Genomic DNA, 19,357 nt, shown 5'->3' on the forward strand with positions numbered 1-19,357 from the left:
TTCACAGTAGGTTAAAATCTTCGAGTAAAAAGTGAGGTCTGCAGATGCTGGAGATCAGAGCTGAAAATGTGTTGCTGGTTAAAGCGTAGCAGGTCAGGCAGCATCCAAGGAACAGGAAATTAGAAGTTTCGGGCAAAAGTCCTTCATCAGGAATGAGGAAACATCCAGTCCCTGTACACCTCCATCCCCCATCACGAAGGACTCAAAGCCCTCCGCTTCTTCCTTTCCCGCTGCACCAACCAGTACCCTTCCACTGACACCCTCCTTCGACTGACTGAACTGGTCCTCACCCTGAATAACTTCTCTTTTCAATCCTCCCACTTCCTCCAAACTAAAGGAGTTGCCATGGGCACCCGCATGGGCCCCAGCTATGGCTGTCTCTTCGTAGGATATGTGGAACAGTCCATCTTCCGCAACTACACTGGCACCATTCCCCACCTTTTCCTCCGCTACATCGATGACTATCGGCGCTGCCTCGTGCTCCCACGAGGAGGTTGAACAGTTCATCAACTTTACCAACACCTTCCATCCTGACCTCAAGTTCACCTGGACTGTCTCAGACTCCTCCCTCCCCTTCCTAGACCTTTCCATTTCTATCTCGGCCGACGGAATCAACACAGACATCTACTATAAACCGACCGACTCCCACAGCTACCTGGACTACACCTCCTCCCACCCTGCCCCCTGTAAAAACGCCATCCCATATTCCCAATTCCTTCGTCTCTGCCGCATCTGCTCCCAGGAGGACCAGTTCCAATACCGAACAACCCAGATGGCCTCCTTCTTCAAAGACCGCAGATTACCCCCAGACATGATCGACGATGCCCTCCACCGCATCTTCTCCACTTCCCACTCCTCCGCCCTTGAGCCCCATCCCCCCCAACCGCCACCAGGACAGAACCCCACTGGTTCTCACCTACCACCCCACCAACCACCGTATACAGCATATCATCCGCCGTCATTTCCGCCACCTCCAAACGGACCCCACCACCAGGCATATATTTCCCTCCCCTCCCCTATCAGCGTTCCGCAAAGACCACTCCCTTCGTGACTCCCTTGTCAGGTCCACACCCCCCACCAACCCAACCTCCACTCCCGGCACCTTCCCCTGAAACCGCAGGAAATGCAAAACTTGCGCCCACACCTCCTCCCTTACCTCTCTCCAAGGCCCCAAGGGATCCTTCCATATCCACCACAAATTCACCTGCACCTCCACAGGCATCATCTATTGCATCCGCTGCACCCGATGTGGCCTCCTCTATATTGGGGAGACGGGCCGCCTACTTGCGGAACGCTTCAGGGAACACCTCTGGGACGCCCAGACCAACCAACCCAACCACCCCGTGGCTCAACACTTTAACTCTCCCTCCCACTCCACCAAGGACATGCAGGTCCTTGGACTCCTCCATCGCCAGAACATAACAACACGACGATTGGAGGAAGAGCGCCTCATCTTCCGCCTGGGAACCCTCCAACCACAAGGGATGAACTCAGATTTCTCCAGTTTCCTCATTTCCCCTCCCCCCACCTTGTCTCAGTCGATTCCCTCGAACTCAGCACCGCCCTCCTAACCTGCAATTTTCTTCCTGACCTCTCCACCCCCACCCCACTCCGGCCTATCACCCTCACCTTGACCTCCTTCCACCTATCACATCTCCATCGCTCCCCCCACCCCCCCAAGTCCCTCCTCCCTACCTTTTATCTTAGCCTGCTGGACACATTTTCCTCATTCCTGATGAAGGGCTTTTGCTCGAAACGTCGAATTTCCTGTTCCTTGGATGCTGCCTGACCTGCTGCGCTTTAACCAGCAACACATTTTCAGCTCTGATCTCCAGCATCTGCAGACCTCACTTTTTACTCGAATAGTTTAGTTTGGGATTATGTTCAGCATGGACTGGTTGGACTGAAGGGTCTGTTTCCATACTGTATGACCCCCCAGGGCCCTACCACTAATTGCCAATTTGTATAAGTCCTGCACTTGTTTGTTTTGCCAAAATGCAATATCTTGCATTTATCCAAATTTATTTTCCATCTGCCACTCCTCAGCCCACTGACCGAACTGATCAAGATCTCTTTACAATCTTAAACAACCTTTAAATAGCCTTCTTCACTGTCCATTAGACCACCAGTTTTGGTTCTCCACATACACAGCAATATTTAACTTTGTCACTGGCATTCAAACGTTAATTAACTTAAGGTTAGCCAACAACCACCAGGACTGCCCAACTTCTTGCTGACGTTAAGCAATTTAAAAAGTATGTTCAGAAAGTGCATGCTTAGGTTTGCTTGGAAACTATTTAGAATGTGTTCCATGTTCTGTACATGTGATAGAGTACAGTTAATGGGAAGCAAAATGTTGTGAGGTGACAGCTTCATAATAAAAAAACTCTTACGCTGCTGGATAGAATTGAATTTGATTTTGGCCAACGCAAAAAAATGCATAACAACAGATCACCAGAATTTCCAGCAACAACTTTTCTTCCTGTCACTTCAATGCTGAAGACTGCAGTAATCTACTTATCATTGCCCATCTCTACATTACCGGAGTGCTGCTGTTCAGAGACTCTTAAACACACTCTCTTACACCTTTCATTGCAGAGATATAGATTAAGGATTTAAACAAGCAATGTCCTCTAGTCATACACAAACCACCCGACATGCATGCAATCTCTCTTCTCCTTTAATCCTGACCTTGTACATTCATCATCACTTCAACAAGTTGGTGGCTGTGCCTTTATTCTTTACAAATATAATTTCTTGTCCACACTAACAGAAAGAATAAAAAAAACTCTCTCAATGGTGAGAGTTCCAGAGCTCTGAGATGTAGAGAGACCTCGATGTCCTCATGCATGAATAGTTGTTATGGACTAGGCCAGATCCCTCAAATCTCTTTAAGCAGGTAGCCCAGACCGTAACTTGGCTATTTGTTTAGCTAGGAGTATAGTGGATATTCCCAGTGTAATTTTGCTGGGTCAACTGCCAGGTTTTAAATAAACTTTATTTACAAAATTACGGAATGAAACACAAAGAACAAAAATGGAATATCCAATAATTTATCCAATCCAAACCCGACGTAATGATGCTGTTCTGAAAATATGTGCAACAGTCCCAATACACTCATCCCTTGTCACAAAAGGTAAAATGCTGCAAAGGCTTACAGTTTTCCAGAAGAGAGAAGTCTGGCAGCTTGTTTCACACATCGCCTGCCGTAACTGAACCAAAGACGCAACAGCTGCCAGGACTGGCCCCTTCATTAGGCAAAAGTGAGGACTGCAGATGTTGGAAATCACAGTCTAGATTAGAGTGATGCTGGAAAAGCACAGCAGGTCAGGCAGCATCCGAGGATCAGGAAAAATTGACATTTCGGGCAAAAGCCCTTCATCAGGAATGAAGGCAGGTAACCTCCAGGGTGGAGAGACAAATGGTAGTTTTGGGGGGGGGGGGGGGGGGGGCTGGGAGCAGGTAGCGAAGAGTACAATGGGTGAATGGGATTGGGAATGGAGGTGATAGGTCAGAGGGGAGGGTGGAGCAGGTAGGTGGGAAGGGTGATTGGCAGGTAGGGGGATGGTGCTGAGCTGGAAGGTTGGAACTGGGGTAAGGTTGGGGGAGTGGGGATGGGGAAAGACGAAACTAGTGAAGTCCAGATTGATGCCCTGGAGTTGAAGTTTTCCGAGGCAGAAGAAGAGGCTTTTTTCCTCCAGGCATCGGGTGGTGAGGGAATGGCAGTAGAAGAGGCCCAGGACCTGCATGTCCTCAGCAGAGTGGGAGGGGAAGTTGAAATGTTGGGCCACGGGGCAGTAGGTTGATTGGTGCGGGTATCTCGGAGATGTTCCCTAAAGCGCCTCACCTTCCACCCTATCAACCTTCACATAAACCGCATCATCCGCCATTTCCGTCACCTCCAAAAAGACCCCACCACCAGGGATATATTTCCCTCCCCACCCCTTTCCGCAAAGACCATTCCATCCGTGACTACCTGGTCAGGTCCATGCCCCCAACAACCCACCCTCCCCTGCCACCGCAGGAACTGCAAAGCCAGCGCCCACACCTCCATCCAAAGCCCCAAAGGAGCCTTCCACATTCATCAAAGTTTCATCTGCACAACCACCAACATCATTTATTGTATCCGTTGCTTCCAATGCGGTCTCTCTACATTGGTGAGACTGGACACCTTCTCACAGAGCGCTTTAGGGAACATCTCCGGGACACCCGCACCAATCAACCCCACCGCCCCGTAGCCCAACATTTCAACTCCCCCTCCCACTCTGCTGAGGACATGCAAGTCCTGGGCCTCCTCTACCACTGCCACTCCCTTATCACTTGACGTCTGGAGGAAGAACGCTTCATCTTCGGCCTCGGAACACTTCAACCCCAGGGCATCAAAATGGACTTCACCAGTTTCCTCATTTCCCTTCCCCCCCACCTTACCCCAGTTCCAACCTGCCAGCTCAGCACCATCCTCATGCCCTATCCTACCTGCCAATCTTCGTTCCCATCTATCCGCTCCACACTCCTCTCTGACCTATCACCTCCATCCCCACCCCCATCCACCTATTGTACTTTTGCTACCTTCTGCCTAGCCCCACCCGCCTCCCATTTATCTCTCCACCCTGAAGGCTCCCTGCCTTCATTCCTGATGAAGGACTTTTGTGCGAAACATCGATTTTCCTGCACCTTGGATGCTGCCTGATCTGCTGTGCTTTTCCAGCACCACTCTAATCTAGACTTCCTTTCATTACACAAGTTATTTCTAAAACATGAAAGCCTTTGGCCTGAGGTATCATCTGTTTATTAGAGGCAAACAAAAAGGGCCCCAATAAACCATTCATCTCTGCACCAACTCAGCCATTTTGGAGCCGAGACGGTTTTCCGACCTGTCTGATAAAAATCAGCGACACAGTAACTCTGAGAAAAAGGACCAGCTTCGTGACATTGCAAGAGATTAGTATTGGTGTACAGCTAAAACATTATTGTTTATTATGAAGGGAAATTGAATACAAAAGTAGGGAGGTTAGACTTTATTTGTGCAGAGCAATGCTGAGTCACTTGGAATTTCTGTGTATGATACTGGTGCTACGAAAGCACTTCCTTCCTTCTCTGCAATAAATTCTATTCTCACTCAATTCCAATTGTTAGTGTGTTTAGCAAGCCACTGCATTTGCAGAATTCACCCTACTCTGTGCACAGTCTTTTATCATGATGGGCAGTAGCACATATTAATAACTATCCAAATGAGCAATCTAAACCAAGGGGAGAAAAATGAAAGCATGGGTTTAAAGGAATAAAGGCTTACACCTACACAGCACTCTTTACAGCAATGATGAGGAAATTCTAAAGTGCTGTCACTTGAGGTGCAGAAAACATGGCAGACAATTCGTATACAGCAAGTTCCCACAAACAGTTACGTGTCCATTGATTAATAACACTTTCTTAAAGTGAGAAACAGAGTGAATGTGTCTACTTTCTTTAAGTTAACACAATGGGATTTTTACTTCCATTTAAGAGGACAGATGGGCCTTCACCTTAACATCCATACAATACAGAGATCCTTCAGTCCTGCACTGAAGTGTCCGCCTATGCTTTATCTCCAAACCCATGGAAAGGGAGCCACAACTTTCTGACTCAGAAGCAAGGAGATGAGCACGTGAATACTCCAAGCTGACACTCCAAAGAAGGGAATTGCAGAGAAGAGCTGAAGCACCTGGAGGTTCTGCCTTCAATCAGGAAATGAAGAGGCAGAAGATACATCAGACATCAAAAGGAGTACTGAATCATACAGGAGGAGATAAAAGGAGGGTGCAGAGTTGACAAAGACCATTAGAGATTTGAGGCTGGGATTTTAAACAACAAATTTGGATCATGAAGCTGGTGTAAGAAAGAAGATGGAACTCAGTATAGTTCAGCAACTCAAAAAAACCACAGGGAAGCAGACAAATATACCCTTAAATCCCAAAATTACCCAGGAAAACTAATTCAGGAGGAATGATCAATCAAATTAAGCCAGTCTTGTAAACAGATTAGAAAGAATAGCTCTTGCGGGTTGGGAGAACAGGGCAGGAAGGGGAGAGGAAGGATGCTTAGCAGAGAGAATATTTTCAAACCTGTCAACAACAGAACACTGAGCTACCTATGAGCTAGGAAAACTCAGAATCACTGAATAATATATTACTTATAAATGAATCTGATATCTCTGATTTAAGACTACATGTCTTCAGCAGCTAGCAGGTTGGTGGTACATAACCACAACTCCCTCCAATTTGTCTTTTTCTCATGGGAAATACCTGGTCTACACGTTAACCTCCCATCTTATTGCATACCAGATCATTCAATTTTGTGTTCTCATGTTGAGGGACTTTTGGTAAGGAAGTGGACAAAACATTCCATTTTATAGGAACTATTTCCAAAAATAACTTGGACAATGTTATTGTTTCACAGTGTATTAACGGATTTTTATACCTTCTCATCTTCCCACTGGAAGAAGTTACAGTCCTTGCGATCTCGACAAGCTGCACAGGCATAAAACCTCCTGGCTTCTTGCTTCTTGCGAGTTACCTTCACAAACAACAAGGTTGGACCTGGAACAAACCAAAGAAGAAACACTTAAATTAACAGTAGATACGTACTTTGTAAGAGTAAGCTTGACACTCAGTTCTCCCACAACGAAATGTAAAAATAAGAAAAGTGAATCCCTGACAGTTTGATGGCTTGTATTAGTCAAATAGCGCGCCATGTAATAGACTGACAGCCTCATCCAAACAGTTCAAGAAACCAGTTCAAAATACTTTAGATTAGATTCTCTACAGTGTGGAAACAGGTCCTTTGGCCCAATAAGTCCACCTGATCCTCTGAAGAGTAACCCACCCAGACCCATTCCCTCTGATTAACACTATGGGATTCCTGAAGAAGGGCTTATGCCCGAAACGCGATTCTCTTGCTCCTCGGATACTGCCTGGCCTGCTGCGTTTTTCCAGCACCACATTTTTCAACTCTGGTACTCCAGCATCTGCAGTCCTCACTTTCTCCTACTATGGGCAATTTAGCATGGCCAATTCACCTGACCTGCGCATCTTTGGACTGTGGGAGGAAGCCGGAGCATCCAGAGGAAATCCACGCAGACACAGGGAGAATGTGCAAGCTCCACACAGAAGGTCGCCTGAGGCCAGAATCGAACCCGGGTCGCTGGCGCTGTGAGGCACTGCAAGGCAGTGTTAACCACTGAACCAGTATGCCGCTCATGGTGTGAAACAGAAGTGAGACTTCGCACTTAATCACTGAGACAGGCAAGGATAAAGTTACAAGTTAATTTAGTCATACCAAGTGGAAAACAAATTATTGTATTTGGTGACTGAACATTGATTTAAGGTAGAACTGCAACTGCAGCTTAATTACACAGATAATTAACATTTTAGAACTTTAAATTCTTTCACTTGATAGGGTTATTTGAGTTCTGATTGTTGGAAAGGATAGAATGAGCAGAAGAAGGTTGCAACATTGATCAAGGAATCAATTACAGCAGCAAGGATAGATGCCATCTTGAAAGGATAATCACGAGGGACCATCTGGCTCAAAGTAAAGAAAAACACATATAGGCCTCCCGAATAGTCAGGACCAGAGAGAGGATCAAACGTAATTACATTTCTGAAAATTGCAGGAATAAGGGTGTAATAGTGGGACATTTTAACTAGGTAAAAACAATGACTGCAGATGCTGGAAACCAGATTCTGGATCAGTGGTGCTGGAAGAGCACAGCAGTTCAGGCAGCATCCAAAGTGCAGCGAAATCGACGTTTCGGGCAAAAGCTCTTCATCAGGACATTTTAACTACCCAAATCTTTGCTGGATAATTTAGTCTGCAAGGTGGGAGGGAACAAAATTCTTAAATTTCATCCAGGATAACAACATTTTTTGCAGTACACAGAAAGCCCAAACAAAGGATGGGGGCGGTTCTGGATCTAATATTCGCAAATGAGCCTAGGCAATTGGAAAGCATACCAGTAGGGAAACACTCTGGAGACAATGACCACTACTCAGTTTGATTTAGGTTAATTATGGAAAAGAATAAAAATGGGATGGGAATAAAAATTCTAAATTGGAAAATGACCAATTTCACTAAAGACAAAGTACAATTTGTCAAAGTGGACTGAAAGCAGCTACTTGCAGATAACACTTTCAGGGCATTGGGAAGTGGTCTAGGAAAAAAGAGAGAGTGTACAGGCAAATAAAAATGACCTAGGATGGGACCAAGACTGGAGACCCCTGGATATCATGGGACATAAAAGGTAATGATTAGCAAAACAAGAGAAGCTTCTAGCAGATATCAAGAGCTCAATACAGTAGAGTTCTTAAAAGGTATATAAAAAGTGCAGGGCCTGGGATGGGGCAACTTAAAGAGGAAATTAGGAAAGCTAGTAGACTGCATAGAAAGGTTAGAGATGCATGAGATTGAGGGGCATAAAATTTCCTACTATTTGTTGAAGCCTCCCCGAGAGCTTCAGTGGGTAAGGGAGGACTCCCTACTTCAGTCTACTCATCCTTCCCTGGTTCTTTCCCTGAGATCGTTCAATTGCCTGGAATAAAATTCTTATGAGCAGTCCATGAAAGGTTTAGCACATTTATTTAAACAATATCACAGTTACAGAGTAACAAGACACCAAGCCCTAGTCTAAGTGGAGGTTGTAAAACCTCAGTAGATTAGCGGTGCCAGCACTTACCAACCTCGGGCTCTCTCAGATACTCCGAAAACGGCACTCACTATCTTTAGTATTTATACAGTTTGTGCCCACTAAACATGTCAGTCAAACTCCTGCTGATGAACATGATGTCCTCACCACATTCCTGCTGTGCTTGTGATTAACTTGTTCGTCTTTTGTTGACCGATCACATTACTAGAATAGCAATAACGAAACTGCCCTAGTACTGACTCGGGTGATGACATTAAGTGTTGATATCCACTAAAGTTTGTTCACATACTCATCATCTCCTGTCATTGTTTAAATCTGATTACTGACTGTGTTTTTTAAATGTCTTAAACCCATTCCTCATTGTTTTCCAACTCACATGTTTGGTCAGTAAACTCTTTATTCAAACCCCTATTATCTTTCCTCGTAGGTACTTTAAGTTTGAAGTGATCTGTCAAAGGCTTTTGTTCCTCCTTAATGATTAATATTTAAGGTTTGTAGCTGCCTAAACTTATTCTTGTACAGAGCTGGACTTCCGGCTTTTCCCAGCAAAGCTATCTTACTTGATACCTTTTCCTTTATTTCTAACATTCTTTGTTTTTTTTTAATTCTGTGATTTCCCTTTGTGTCCTTTCTCACATACAGAAGTTGCAGATGAAGGTTTTTTTTTGAATTAGTAAAGGGGTCAGAAGGCAGGGAGTGTAGATTAAGAGTAAGAGGTAGAAGAGACAAAGAGGGCAGTTGAGATTTTTTTTCACTCGGAGGAGATGGGCATCTGAACCTCTGACTGAAAGGCTGGTTAAATTAGAAACTCTCATAACATTTAAGCAGAATTTAGATGTTCGCTTGGGTTCCTATATATGGGTGAACAACTTGAAAACATTTAGTGTAGTCAGAGCAGCTTGGATAGGATTGGCTGAATGACTCTTCTGTGCTGTAAATGTTGATGAGTCTATGAGAAAGCAAGTCAGTTTAGGAAAGCAAAACTAAACTATGGCTTTTTCCAATTAAATTGCAACTGATCTTGATACAACTTAGGTCATCAAATATATATAAATTTTCATGAAGTTTCACTCTTGCTCTCCCTTTCCCACCCTACCTTTTTCTTTCTCCCCTTTTCCTTGCTAAGTTGTGAATTGTGCGTACCTCCCTGCAAGCAGGTAAAGAATTCAACAGAAAAAGCCTCGGGATTTCTACAGGGTTAGCTGGAGAAAAGGGACCTGCAAACTTAGCCACATTTTTGCACATCATTTCTAAGGGGAAGTAAAAGCCTGAAAATTCTACCATCTTCCTCTACTTTTAATCTGCAATTGTATGCTCAGATTTCAAACTCCAATATTTCATTTCGGAACGGCTATTAAACACAAATGGTTTTGTTCCAGTCAGAACAGTGAGCTTAATTACTCAATGAATTACTGAATCTTACTTTGCTAAGAACTTAAAAAGAACAGTCCACCTAATTGTATACAGCCGACACAAATATTTAAGCACATACAGTAGACTGGCTTTCAAATTTTAAAACACACGTTTAAATGAAGAGAGAGAAAAAAAAAGAATGCTACCTCATCGCTCCTCATTTAGTTGCAACGAGATGAAAATAAAATAATAAGCAGCCAAAATGACTTTCAAAGTAGTGAAATCCGGTACACTCTTCCTCAGAAGGTCATCTGCAGATATACAGTCAAAGTGAAATTTTCAAGCCTGAGATTGCTAGAATTATTTTAGGCAGGGTTTCAAAGGGTATGGACTACAGGTGGGTTACCAGGAGTTAACAACAGTTTCTCAACATGAATTCAAGTGGGCAGTGGGTTAAAAAAGGTTCTCCTCCTGAGCTGCTTTTCCTCAATGTGTGTTTCAATTATTTAGACATAGGGCAGTTGTCCAGGTTTGGATGTGATACTAAAAATAGGAGGCAATGAGTAATTCTGAGAACTGTGGAATGAAAACGGATTTCAAAAATCGGGAGTTTCCCTGGTTCACCATTAACATTAAATGCCCCTGTACTTCACAATTTATCATATGTGAGGTACTTTGAGATGTTTCAGAAATTCAGCAATTGAGATGTAAATACACATTTGATTTATTTTGTAATGCTGGAAATAAAATTAGAAGCAGCTTCCTTAAAGACATGAAACAATTTGCCAAGTTAGTAAATGGATAGGCAAGGGCGAACAATTGAATATTTGAATACTTTCAGTGTCATTTATTGAATTGGTTTTGTTTACCTATCGGTTTAGGAAAGTACATTGACAGGAATATGAATGAATAATAGGGAGTAACAATTAAACACACCCTGGAAATTATAGCAGTTTGACAGCTCAATATTGTATTTCAAAAACCAGTTGAGCATAGCTTTGTCTAGCCAATGGGATAGGTGCTACAAAGCAGCAAATATTCAGTGTTAGGCAATAAAACAAGGCTAAGAAAACAAACTGTGAATACTGGAAATCCACGTACACATCTAATGCTGGAAAATGCTGTGCATCGCCAACAAGTCCAACAGCATCTGAGAAATGTCAAAGACTTCCCAGGTTTCCCCAACGCATGTCAAATTTAGCAAGTATTCTGTCCAGATTCCACCCAATAAAGAACTGAGAACAAGTAAAACAAAAGCCACCTGAATCCAGTCCAGTGATATCATCACAGGTTTGGTGCAATTTCAATATTCATATGGTGGCTTTAAGTAAAGTATTTTGAATCCAAATATGTTAATCGCTTGTAACAATACGTGCAAGCTAATCTGGAGGGAAAAATGATTATTTCTAATGGAAAGTCATCAAGCTGAAATTTTAACTTTGTTTCTCACTCCTCACATGCTGTTTTCTGTTTTATCCCAGATTGTCAGCATCCCTAGTATTTCATTTTGGAGAATGAATACTGTTCAAAAAATTCAGGTTTTGGCACATTTCCCATCATTCAAAATGCTTATCACTGATTCTTATTTTGTTTCATTATTCATAAAAGAGTTTTTTTGTTAACAAAGTGAAAAATATTCAATTTCCTCCCAGTCTGTTGAATTGTTAATATTAGGGACTGCAGACAAGCATAACAGAGAGTCACATAATCCGGAGTGACCCTAAAAGAAATTATTGTCAGGAAAGAAACGAAAGGTTCCTAAAATGGGCTAGCACACCACTTAAAGGGAATCTGAAATCAACAGTAAATTACAGCTTTAGAAGTGACACCTATACCACATTAGTTATAAGTGTAAAGGATTTTGAAAATTTGAGAATCTGCTTTTCTTTTTAAATCTGGAAGTACAATGTTGCAAACAGTAAAAGTGACTGTGAAGCTGTTTTGCTATTCGGAAAACCCAACTGATTCACCAGTCACTGCAGTTGGCTATTCAGCCTCTTGAACCAGGTCTGCCGTTCAACTCCATTGACCCACCTAGGGTGTCTTTTAAATTCAACATGGCATCAATCTGTGAATCACTGCTTCATCCTCTTTAGGGCTATTACATCCTTCTCATGGGTCTGGTGCCCAGAACTGGATACAGAACTCAGGTTGCAGTCGAAGTAGAGTTTAATCCAATGAAAACACGTTCTCTACGATATCCCTTAGTATGGAGAAAGTGAGGACAGCAGATGCTGGAGATCAGAGCTGAAAATGTGTTGCTGGAAAAGTGCAGCAGGTCAGGCAGCATCGAAGGAGCAGGAGAGTCGACGTTTCGGGCATGAGCCCTGAAGAAGGGCTCATTTCCTGAAGAAGGGCTCATGCCCAAAACGTCGACTCTCCGGCTCCTTGGATGCTGCCTGACCTGCTGCGCTTTTCCAGCAATACATTTTCAGCTCCGATACCCCTTAGTATCCCAGTTTCTTTGAGATGAAAGCAAGCATTTCACTAAATTTTAAATTCTTTTGTATGTTACCATTACCAGTTTGCTGAGTCCTGTACATGGATCCTTTAATTTTGCTTTACTATGGTTCACAATTCTCACCATTTAGAAATTATCATCTTTTAGTCCAATTTGGTTGAATGCAGTTTCCCACAATGACCTATATCTACCAGTTGTAACAATCTCTTTTAATGTGGCCACGCATTTGCTTATCCAAAGTAATGTTGTTATTGTTGTTGTCACCATAGTCTTACCAGACCACGGGGCTGCTCTCTCATTAGAGAGAAGTGACTGGTGGTAATTTAACCCGAGGGCCATCAGACCTCAGGCAAGGAAAGAAGTTGAGAAGGAAAGTCCTTCGTGATAACCTCAAACTGGTAATGGGAATTGAACCCAACTGTTGGCATCACACTGCTCTGTAAACCAACAATCCAACCAACTGAGCTAACCAGATTTATCCAAAGTAATGACACACAATGTGTTCTGCAATTTTTTTTGTATATAGACTAAATCAGACTACTTTCTTCTTACAAAGTAATATCTGTCTAATACTGAATTATCTACCTTCTCCAGTAAGCATTATTTCACAGTTAGGATTAACTGTTAAATCTTTGGACACCCAGTCCACAAGAACGTAGATTTCAGATCATGTTGACACAATGGTCAAAAAAGCACAACAGTGTCTCTACTTCCTCAGGAGACTAAGGAAATTTGGCATGTCCACAAGGACTCTTACCAATTTTTATAGTTAAAAAAAATCACACAACACCAGATTGTAGTCCAACATGTTTATTTGGAAGTACTGGTTTATGGAGCGCTGCTCCTTCATCAAGTAGCTGTGCAGCAGGATCATAAGACACAGAACTTAGAGCAAAAGATCAGTATCGTGCAACTGATATGATATATTGAACAAACCTAGATTGCTGTTAAGTCTTTCATGGGTTGCAGGTTTTGGTTCATTAATTTGTAAATCCCAGAACGTCTTTCAAGCCACATTCACAAGATAACTTATGATTTTATATTAAAAAAATGACATCTCAGCTCAGACAATGCCTTAAAAGTGTGAGGTCAGAGTCTGCCTGCAGTTCCTACTTTGGAAATGGAACAGTCTGACTCAAGATTGGGATTTACATATTAATGAACCTAAACCTGCAACCCATTTTAAAAGACGAAAGACTTAACAGCAATCTAGGTTGTTCATTATATCCAATCAGATGCAATACACGTTTCGCCACAAAATTTTGTGTCTTATGATCCTGCTCCACAGCTACCTAATGAAAGACTAGCACTCCAAAAGCTAGTACTTCCAAATAAACCTGTTGGACTACAACTTGTGTTTGTGTTTTTTTAACTTTGTTCACTCCAGTCCAACACTGGCACCTCCACATCATGGTTACCATCAATTTTTATAGATGTGCCACAAAAAGCATCCTATCCGAATGCATCACAGCTTGTTATGGCAAATCATCACCATAGACTCCTTAAAGAATGGAAATGAGCCATTTGGCCCAACAAGACCATTCTCCCTGTGTCTGCGTGGGTTTCCTCCGGATGCTGTGGTATCCTCCCTCTGTCCAAAGATGTACAGGGCTAGTTGGGCTGAAGGGCATGTTTCCACGTTGTAGATAATCTAATCTAATTGAAAAGTCCACACCATACCCTCTGAAGAGTAACTGACCCAGACGCATTCCCCTACCTTATTACTCTACATTTCCCTTAATTAATGCACACAGCCGACACATCCCTGAACACCATGGGCAATTTAACATGGCCAATTCACCTAACCTCCAAATCTTTGGACTGTGGGAGAATACCACAGCACCTAGAGAAACCCACATAGGCAGAGGGAGAATGTGCAAACTCCAAACAGACAGACAGTCACCAGAGACTGGAATTGAACACAGGATCCATTGTGCTGTGAGGGAGCCATATTAATCACTGACCCACCATGCCATCTTATCCTCCCCATGTCTAGCTCTTCCCAAGACTGCAAAAAATTAGGAGTTGTAAGCATAGCCCAGTCCACCACACAAACTAGCCTTCCACCCGCTGACTCCAACTGTATTTCCCACTGTCTCAGGAAAGCAATCAAAGACCCCTCACATCGCAGTTATGCTCTCTTCCACTCTCCTTCCTCAGGCAGAAGATACAAAATTTGAATACGCATATGAAGAGATTCAAAAACTGCTTCTTCCCTGTTGTTACCAGACTTCTGAACAGACCGCTCAAATGTTAATTCTGATCTCTCTCTCTGCAGCTCTAACACTGTATTCTGCACTCTGTTCTGCTATCTTGATGCATTTTGTATGGTACAATCTGCCCGTATAAGCACGCAAAACAACACTTTTCACTAATTTTAGATTATATTAGTTTAGATTCACTACAGTGTGGAAACAGACCCTTCTGCCCAACAAGTCCACATCGCCCCTCTGAAGAGATTTTACCCCTGACTAACGCACCTAACACTGTGGGCAATTTAACATGGCCTATTCACCTGACCTGCACATCTTTGGATTGTGAGAGGAAACCCACGCAGACACTGGGAGAACGTGCAAACTCCACATAAACAGGCGGGAATCGAACCCAGGACCCTGGTGCTGTGAGGCAGCAGTGCTAACCACTGGACCACTGTGCCACCCTTTATTGCTGTCATGTACCCAAGATACAATCAAAAAAAGTCTGTTTATGCAAATGCTCATTGAAAAACAATGACATGGTGGCTATGATATGAGGTGCCTGTGTTGTACTGGAGTGGACCAGGTCAGAAGTCACACGACACCAGGTTATAGTCCAACAGGTTTATTTGAACTCACAAGCCTTTGGAGCCCCTTCACCAGGTGGAGAATAGAGAGGCACACAGGCACAGAATTTATAGCAGGGAGATCAAAAGATCACACGAATGCTGTGATTGGAGTGTCGACAAATTGAATAATAAGTCTCTACAGGTGATCAGAAGTGTCAAACGATGTGAGTAAAGTGTCAACAGCTGAACAGCAAGTGAAGGGATGACTTATAATCCTGTTAATTGAGGCAGAGAGATAATTACACAAAAAAATTGAAATAAGGTGTTGCTGGAGAAAAACCAAATGGCTGGAATAATGTATATAAAACAAAAACAGAGGTTGCTGGAAAAGCTGAGCAGGTTTGGCAGCATCTGTGAAGAGAAATCGAAGTTAATGCTTCAGGACCAGCAAGCCTTCCTCAGAACTGGTCTTTTAGTTTTTATAATAGGTATAAAGGTCGCATGCCAAGGATTTAAGCAAAGTAATAAATAATCCAAAACTGTACAAACTAATTACAGTAGAGAGATCATAAGTTGTCAAGGTAATGGTATCAAACAGGAGAGTAAGGAAGATTTTACAGATAGAGAACAGTATGGTGGGGTTACATGAAGCACAACATGAACCCAAGATCACAGTTGAGGCCATCTTCATGGGAACGGAAATTGGTTCTCAGTTTCTGTACGGCGATTCTGCTTTGTTGTGTATCTCCAAGGCTTCTTTGGAAGATGCTTACCCAAAGATCAGGGGCTGAATATCTTTGACTGTTACATGTTCCCGATTGGAAGGATTCACTCCTGTCTGGAGATTGTTGTGCAGTGTCCATTCATGCATGGTCATACTGTTTGCATGGTCTCGCCAATATACCATACCAAGACATCCTTGTCTACAGCGTATGAGGTAAACAACATTGGCTGTGTCACATGGCAGGCCAAGTCTGACAGAGGATCACCGACCCAATACACTAACTTAGCTTATAGTTCCACAAATGCTGCCAGACCCAGAGTCATAAGGGTCCACAGCACAGAAAAAGACCTTCCAGTCCATAAGAGTCTATACTGGTCAAAACAACCACTAACTGTTCTCATGCTCTTTTCCAGTACTTTGCCCATAGATATGCATGCCTTGACAAATTTTTCCACGAAGGACAGGAAAAACGGAACGGTCCAACAAAGGGTTCTATGGTGCCGAGGCTAGTTCCATCCTTCACATCACCAGGGACAGGTAGAACCTAAGTACATAGTGACACTTCAGGGTTTTCGTAAGGCTTGATGTGACTGCACACAAAAGGTGACCATCAGGATATGGCTAGCATTGGGTATATCTTTTTCCCCATATCCAGAGCTTTGTATATTGTGTCCCCGTGGACACGGTCCACCTCTGACCTCCAAACGAAGTGGAAGTTGACTTGGGTGACTGCAGTGAGGCAGGTTCAAGGAAATGGGTCAGATCCGCACCACATACAGCAAAACCGAGAATATCTCACACCTGATGATGGGTTTCTACCCACAATGGAGAGGGAACGGTGCTCTCCAAAAACCCAGTTACTGCCTCACCTTGGCAGAATGCTCCTCCTACGTTTTCTGCGCATGCCTCCTCCTATTCAAACCATATTCCCAGCACTTTCAGATAATCTGCCCTGATAGAGAACAGGAGAAAGAATCAGTCGGCACAGTTCCCAAAAAACATGGCGTCTCTCTTGCCTCCCAAGGCTAGTTCCACCTGGTCGCTGATGCTCATGAGTCTATGCAGTGACAGCGGAGCGGAGCAGAAAATAGTGACATCAGGGAGGCCCTGACCTGCAGTCCTCCGCTGCCTGGGATAGTCATCCCTCTCAGGCTGACAGCCTTCCCACTGGACTCAGCTAATGATTGCACAATGATTGCATCATTCGCAATTGCGCAGATACTCAAGAAGACGATACATAAATGGAATGGAGCAAGATCTGACAAATATCCAGGCTTGGGTTGACATGCAGCAAGTAACATTCATGCCACACAAGTACCATACAATGACCATTTCCAACAAAAGAGCATCCAACCATCATCCCTTGACATTCAGTGGTGTTACCATTACCGAATCCCCCATAATCAACATCTTGGGGTTATCAATGACCATAACTGTACTCGATTAGCCATATAAACATTGCAGCTACAAGAGCAAGAGCCAGGAATCCTGCAGTGAATAACTCACCTCCTGATTTCCCAATGCTTGTCCTCCAAAGACAAGGCACAAGTGAGATGTGTGAAGTAATACTCCTCTCTTGCCCTGATGGGTGCAGCTTCGACAACACTGAAGACAATCATCCAGGACAAAGCAGCCACCACATCCACGGCCTCCATCCCAGTGTTTAATAGCAGCAGTGCACACCACATACAATAAACACAGCAGAAATTCACCAAAGGTCCTTAGACAGCACCTTCCAAACTCACATCACTTCTGTTGAGAATGACAAGGGCAGCAGCTACATGGGAATGCCACCACCTGCAAGTTCCCCTCCAAGCCGCCAATAATCCTGACTTTAAATATAATCGCTGTTCTTTCAATGTTATTGAGTCAAAATCCTGGAACTCACTCCCTAACAACATATGGGCCCACATACACTGAATCGATTCGAGTAGGCAAATCACTAACTTCTCAAGGACACCTCGGAATAGACTATAAGTGTTGGCCTGGCCAATGTCCATAGCCCACAAATGAATTTCGAAAACCTACAGTATCACCAACGAAAAATTAATTCATGAATTTAAGAGCTTAGAGTTGGTCTGACATTCATGGATAAAGCACAAAGTTCATGTCAACAGAGAATTTTTCCATTCTCTTAACATCTGTCGCTTGCAATGAGCTGCCCTTAACTTTGATTAAAAAAAAAGGGGAAAAAAACTGTTTTTTAATAAAGTTATATTTTGCAATTGTCTCAAAATACTTTCCAACCACTGAAGTACATTAGAAGTATAGTCACTGCTGTACTATACAAAACCCAAACAGTCAATACAGAAAAGACCCACTAAAAGCAATAAGATCATCTATTTGTGCAATGCTAATTGAGAGGTCAATAGTAGCCAAGACAGGAAGGGTTACTGTTCTGCCTTTCTTCAAACTAATTACATGAGATCTTTTATACCCACTGGAGGGAGAAGTAGGGCCTGGCTTATGACCCCCAAGTAAGCACCTCCAACTTTGGTCAAGAATTGAACCCAAAACCATTTGACTTGAACTAACTTATCAACTGAACTCGAGTTGACTCAACCACTATTCAGGCTTCACATAAAAGCCAGGTATTGACAGGCCCGTCTTAAAGCACATGGTGTTAGTCGCACATTGAAAGTTACACTTTTATAAACTGAGGCTATTTCTAACCGAAGATAAAATGCCATTCACTAGATTAGACAGCATTTGTGCAGAGTGCAAATTATAAATGTAGCAGCTGCCACTCTGACCGAAGATTAGAGTCGTTAATTCTGCAAATGACCTAATGAGCAATATGCCAATGTAACTGTTACTTTTCCTTTAAAAGTATGTCGCGTTTCACTCGTCATTTGTCATGGCGGTTCCCCGGCCTGCAGCATGCATGGAGTAAACGTCAATCCACCGATTGGACTTCACTGCTCCCGCTGTCCCTCCTTACCGTGCGGACAGTGGGGTGCTCTGCCCTCCACCTCCTGGTTGAGGATCAGCTCAATTCCCGGAACCTCACACATTCCCATTCATGGAGCGGGAGAACGTCAGTGTCCGCCACGCTCCACAACAAAGGGCACGTGACCCTGCGCCGACCTCATCCCCGCGCGACAGCATTCCACCAAACCCCGCCCCCCATTGTCATGCCCTGACCCTGGGGATGGAGATGTTCCACTCAGGCTGGGTGACTGCTGGGATGTCTCAAGTAACTCAAGAACACAACCTGATCTTTTAAAATCATGCATATCACATTGTAAGATTATCTCATAAGAAACCGTTTTTCAAACAAAGAGGACGACTGAATCGTTCAAACCATTTGTTTTAAACTGACTCATATCTTACTTGCATCCGTGTTTACCAATAACAAGAAACCAAGGTTACAAC

At 43.4% G+C, this 19,357-nt stretch overlaps 1 protein-coding gene across 1 annotated transcript in view; it reads right to left on the bottom strand.

Annotated features, from left to right (window-relative positions):
• Positions 1–19,048, bottom strand: part of zcchc4 (zinc finger, CCHC domain containing 4) — a 93,392-nt gene extending 74,344 nt beyond the window's left edge. The window contains exons 1-2 of the mRNA XM_060825122.1: positions 18,924–19,048; positions 6,457–6,575 (exon numbers count right to left, since the gene is read on the bottom strand). Coding sequence (XP_060681105.1) covers positions 6,457–6,575; positions 18,924–19,002 — 198 coding nt within the window. The 5' untranslated portion in view covers positions 19,003–19,048. The remainder of the gene's footprint in view (positions 1–6,456; positions 6,576–18,923) is intronic.
• Positions 19,049–19,357: the final 309 nt, after the last annotated feature.

This window comes from Hemiscyllium ocellatum, chromosome 1 (genome assembly GCF_020745735.1).
Source record: "Hemiscyllium ocellatum isolate sHemOce1 chromosome 1, sHemOce1.pat.X.cur, whole genome shotgun sequence".
NCBI classification, from domain to species: domain Eukaryota; kingdom Metazoa; phylum Chordata; class Chondrichthyes; order Orectolobiformes; family Hemiscylliidae; genus Hemiscyllium; species Hemiscyllium ocellatum.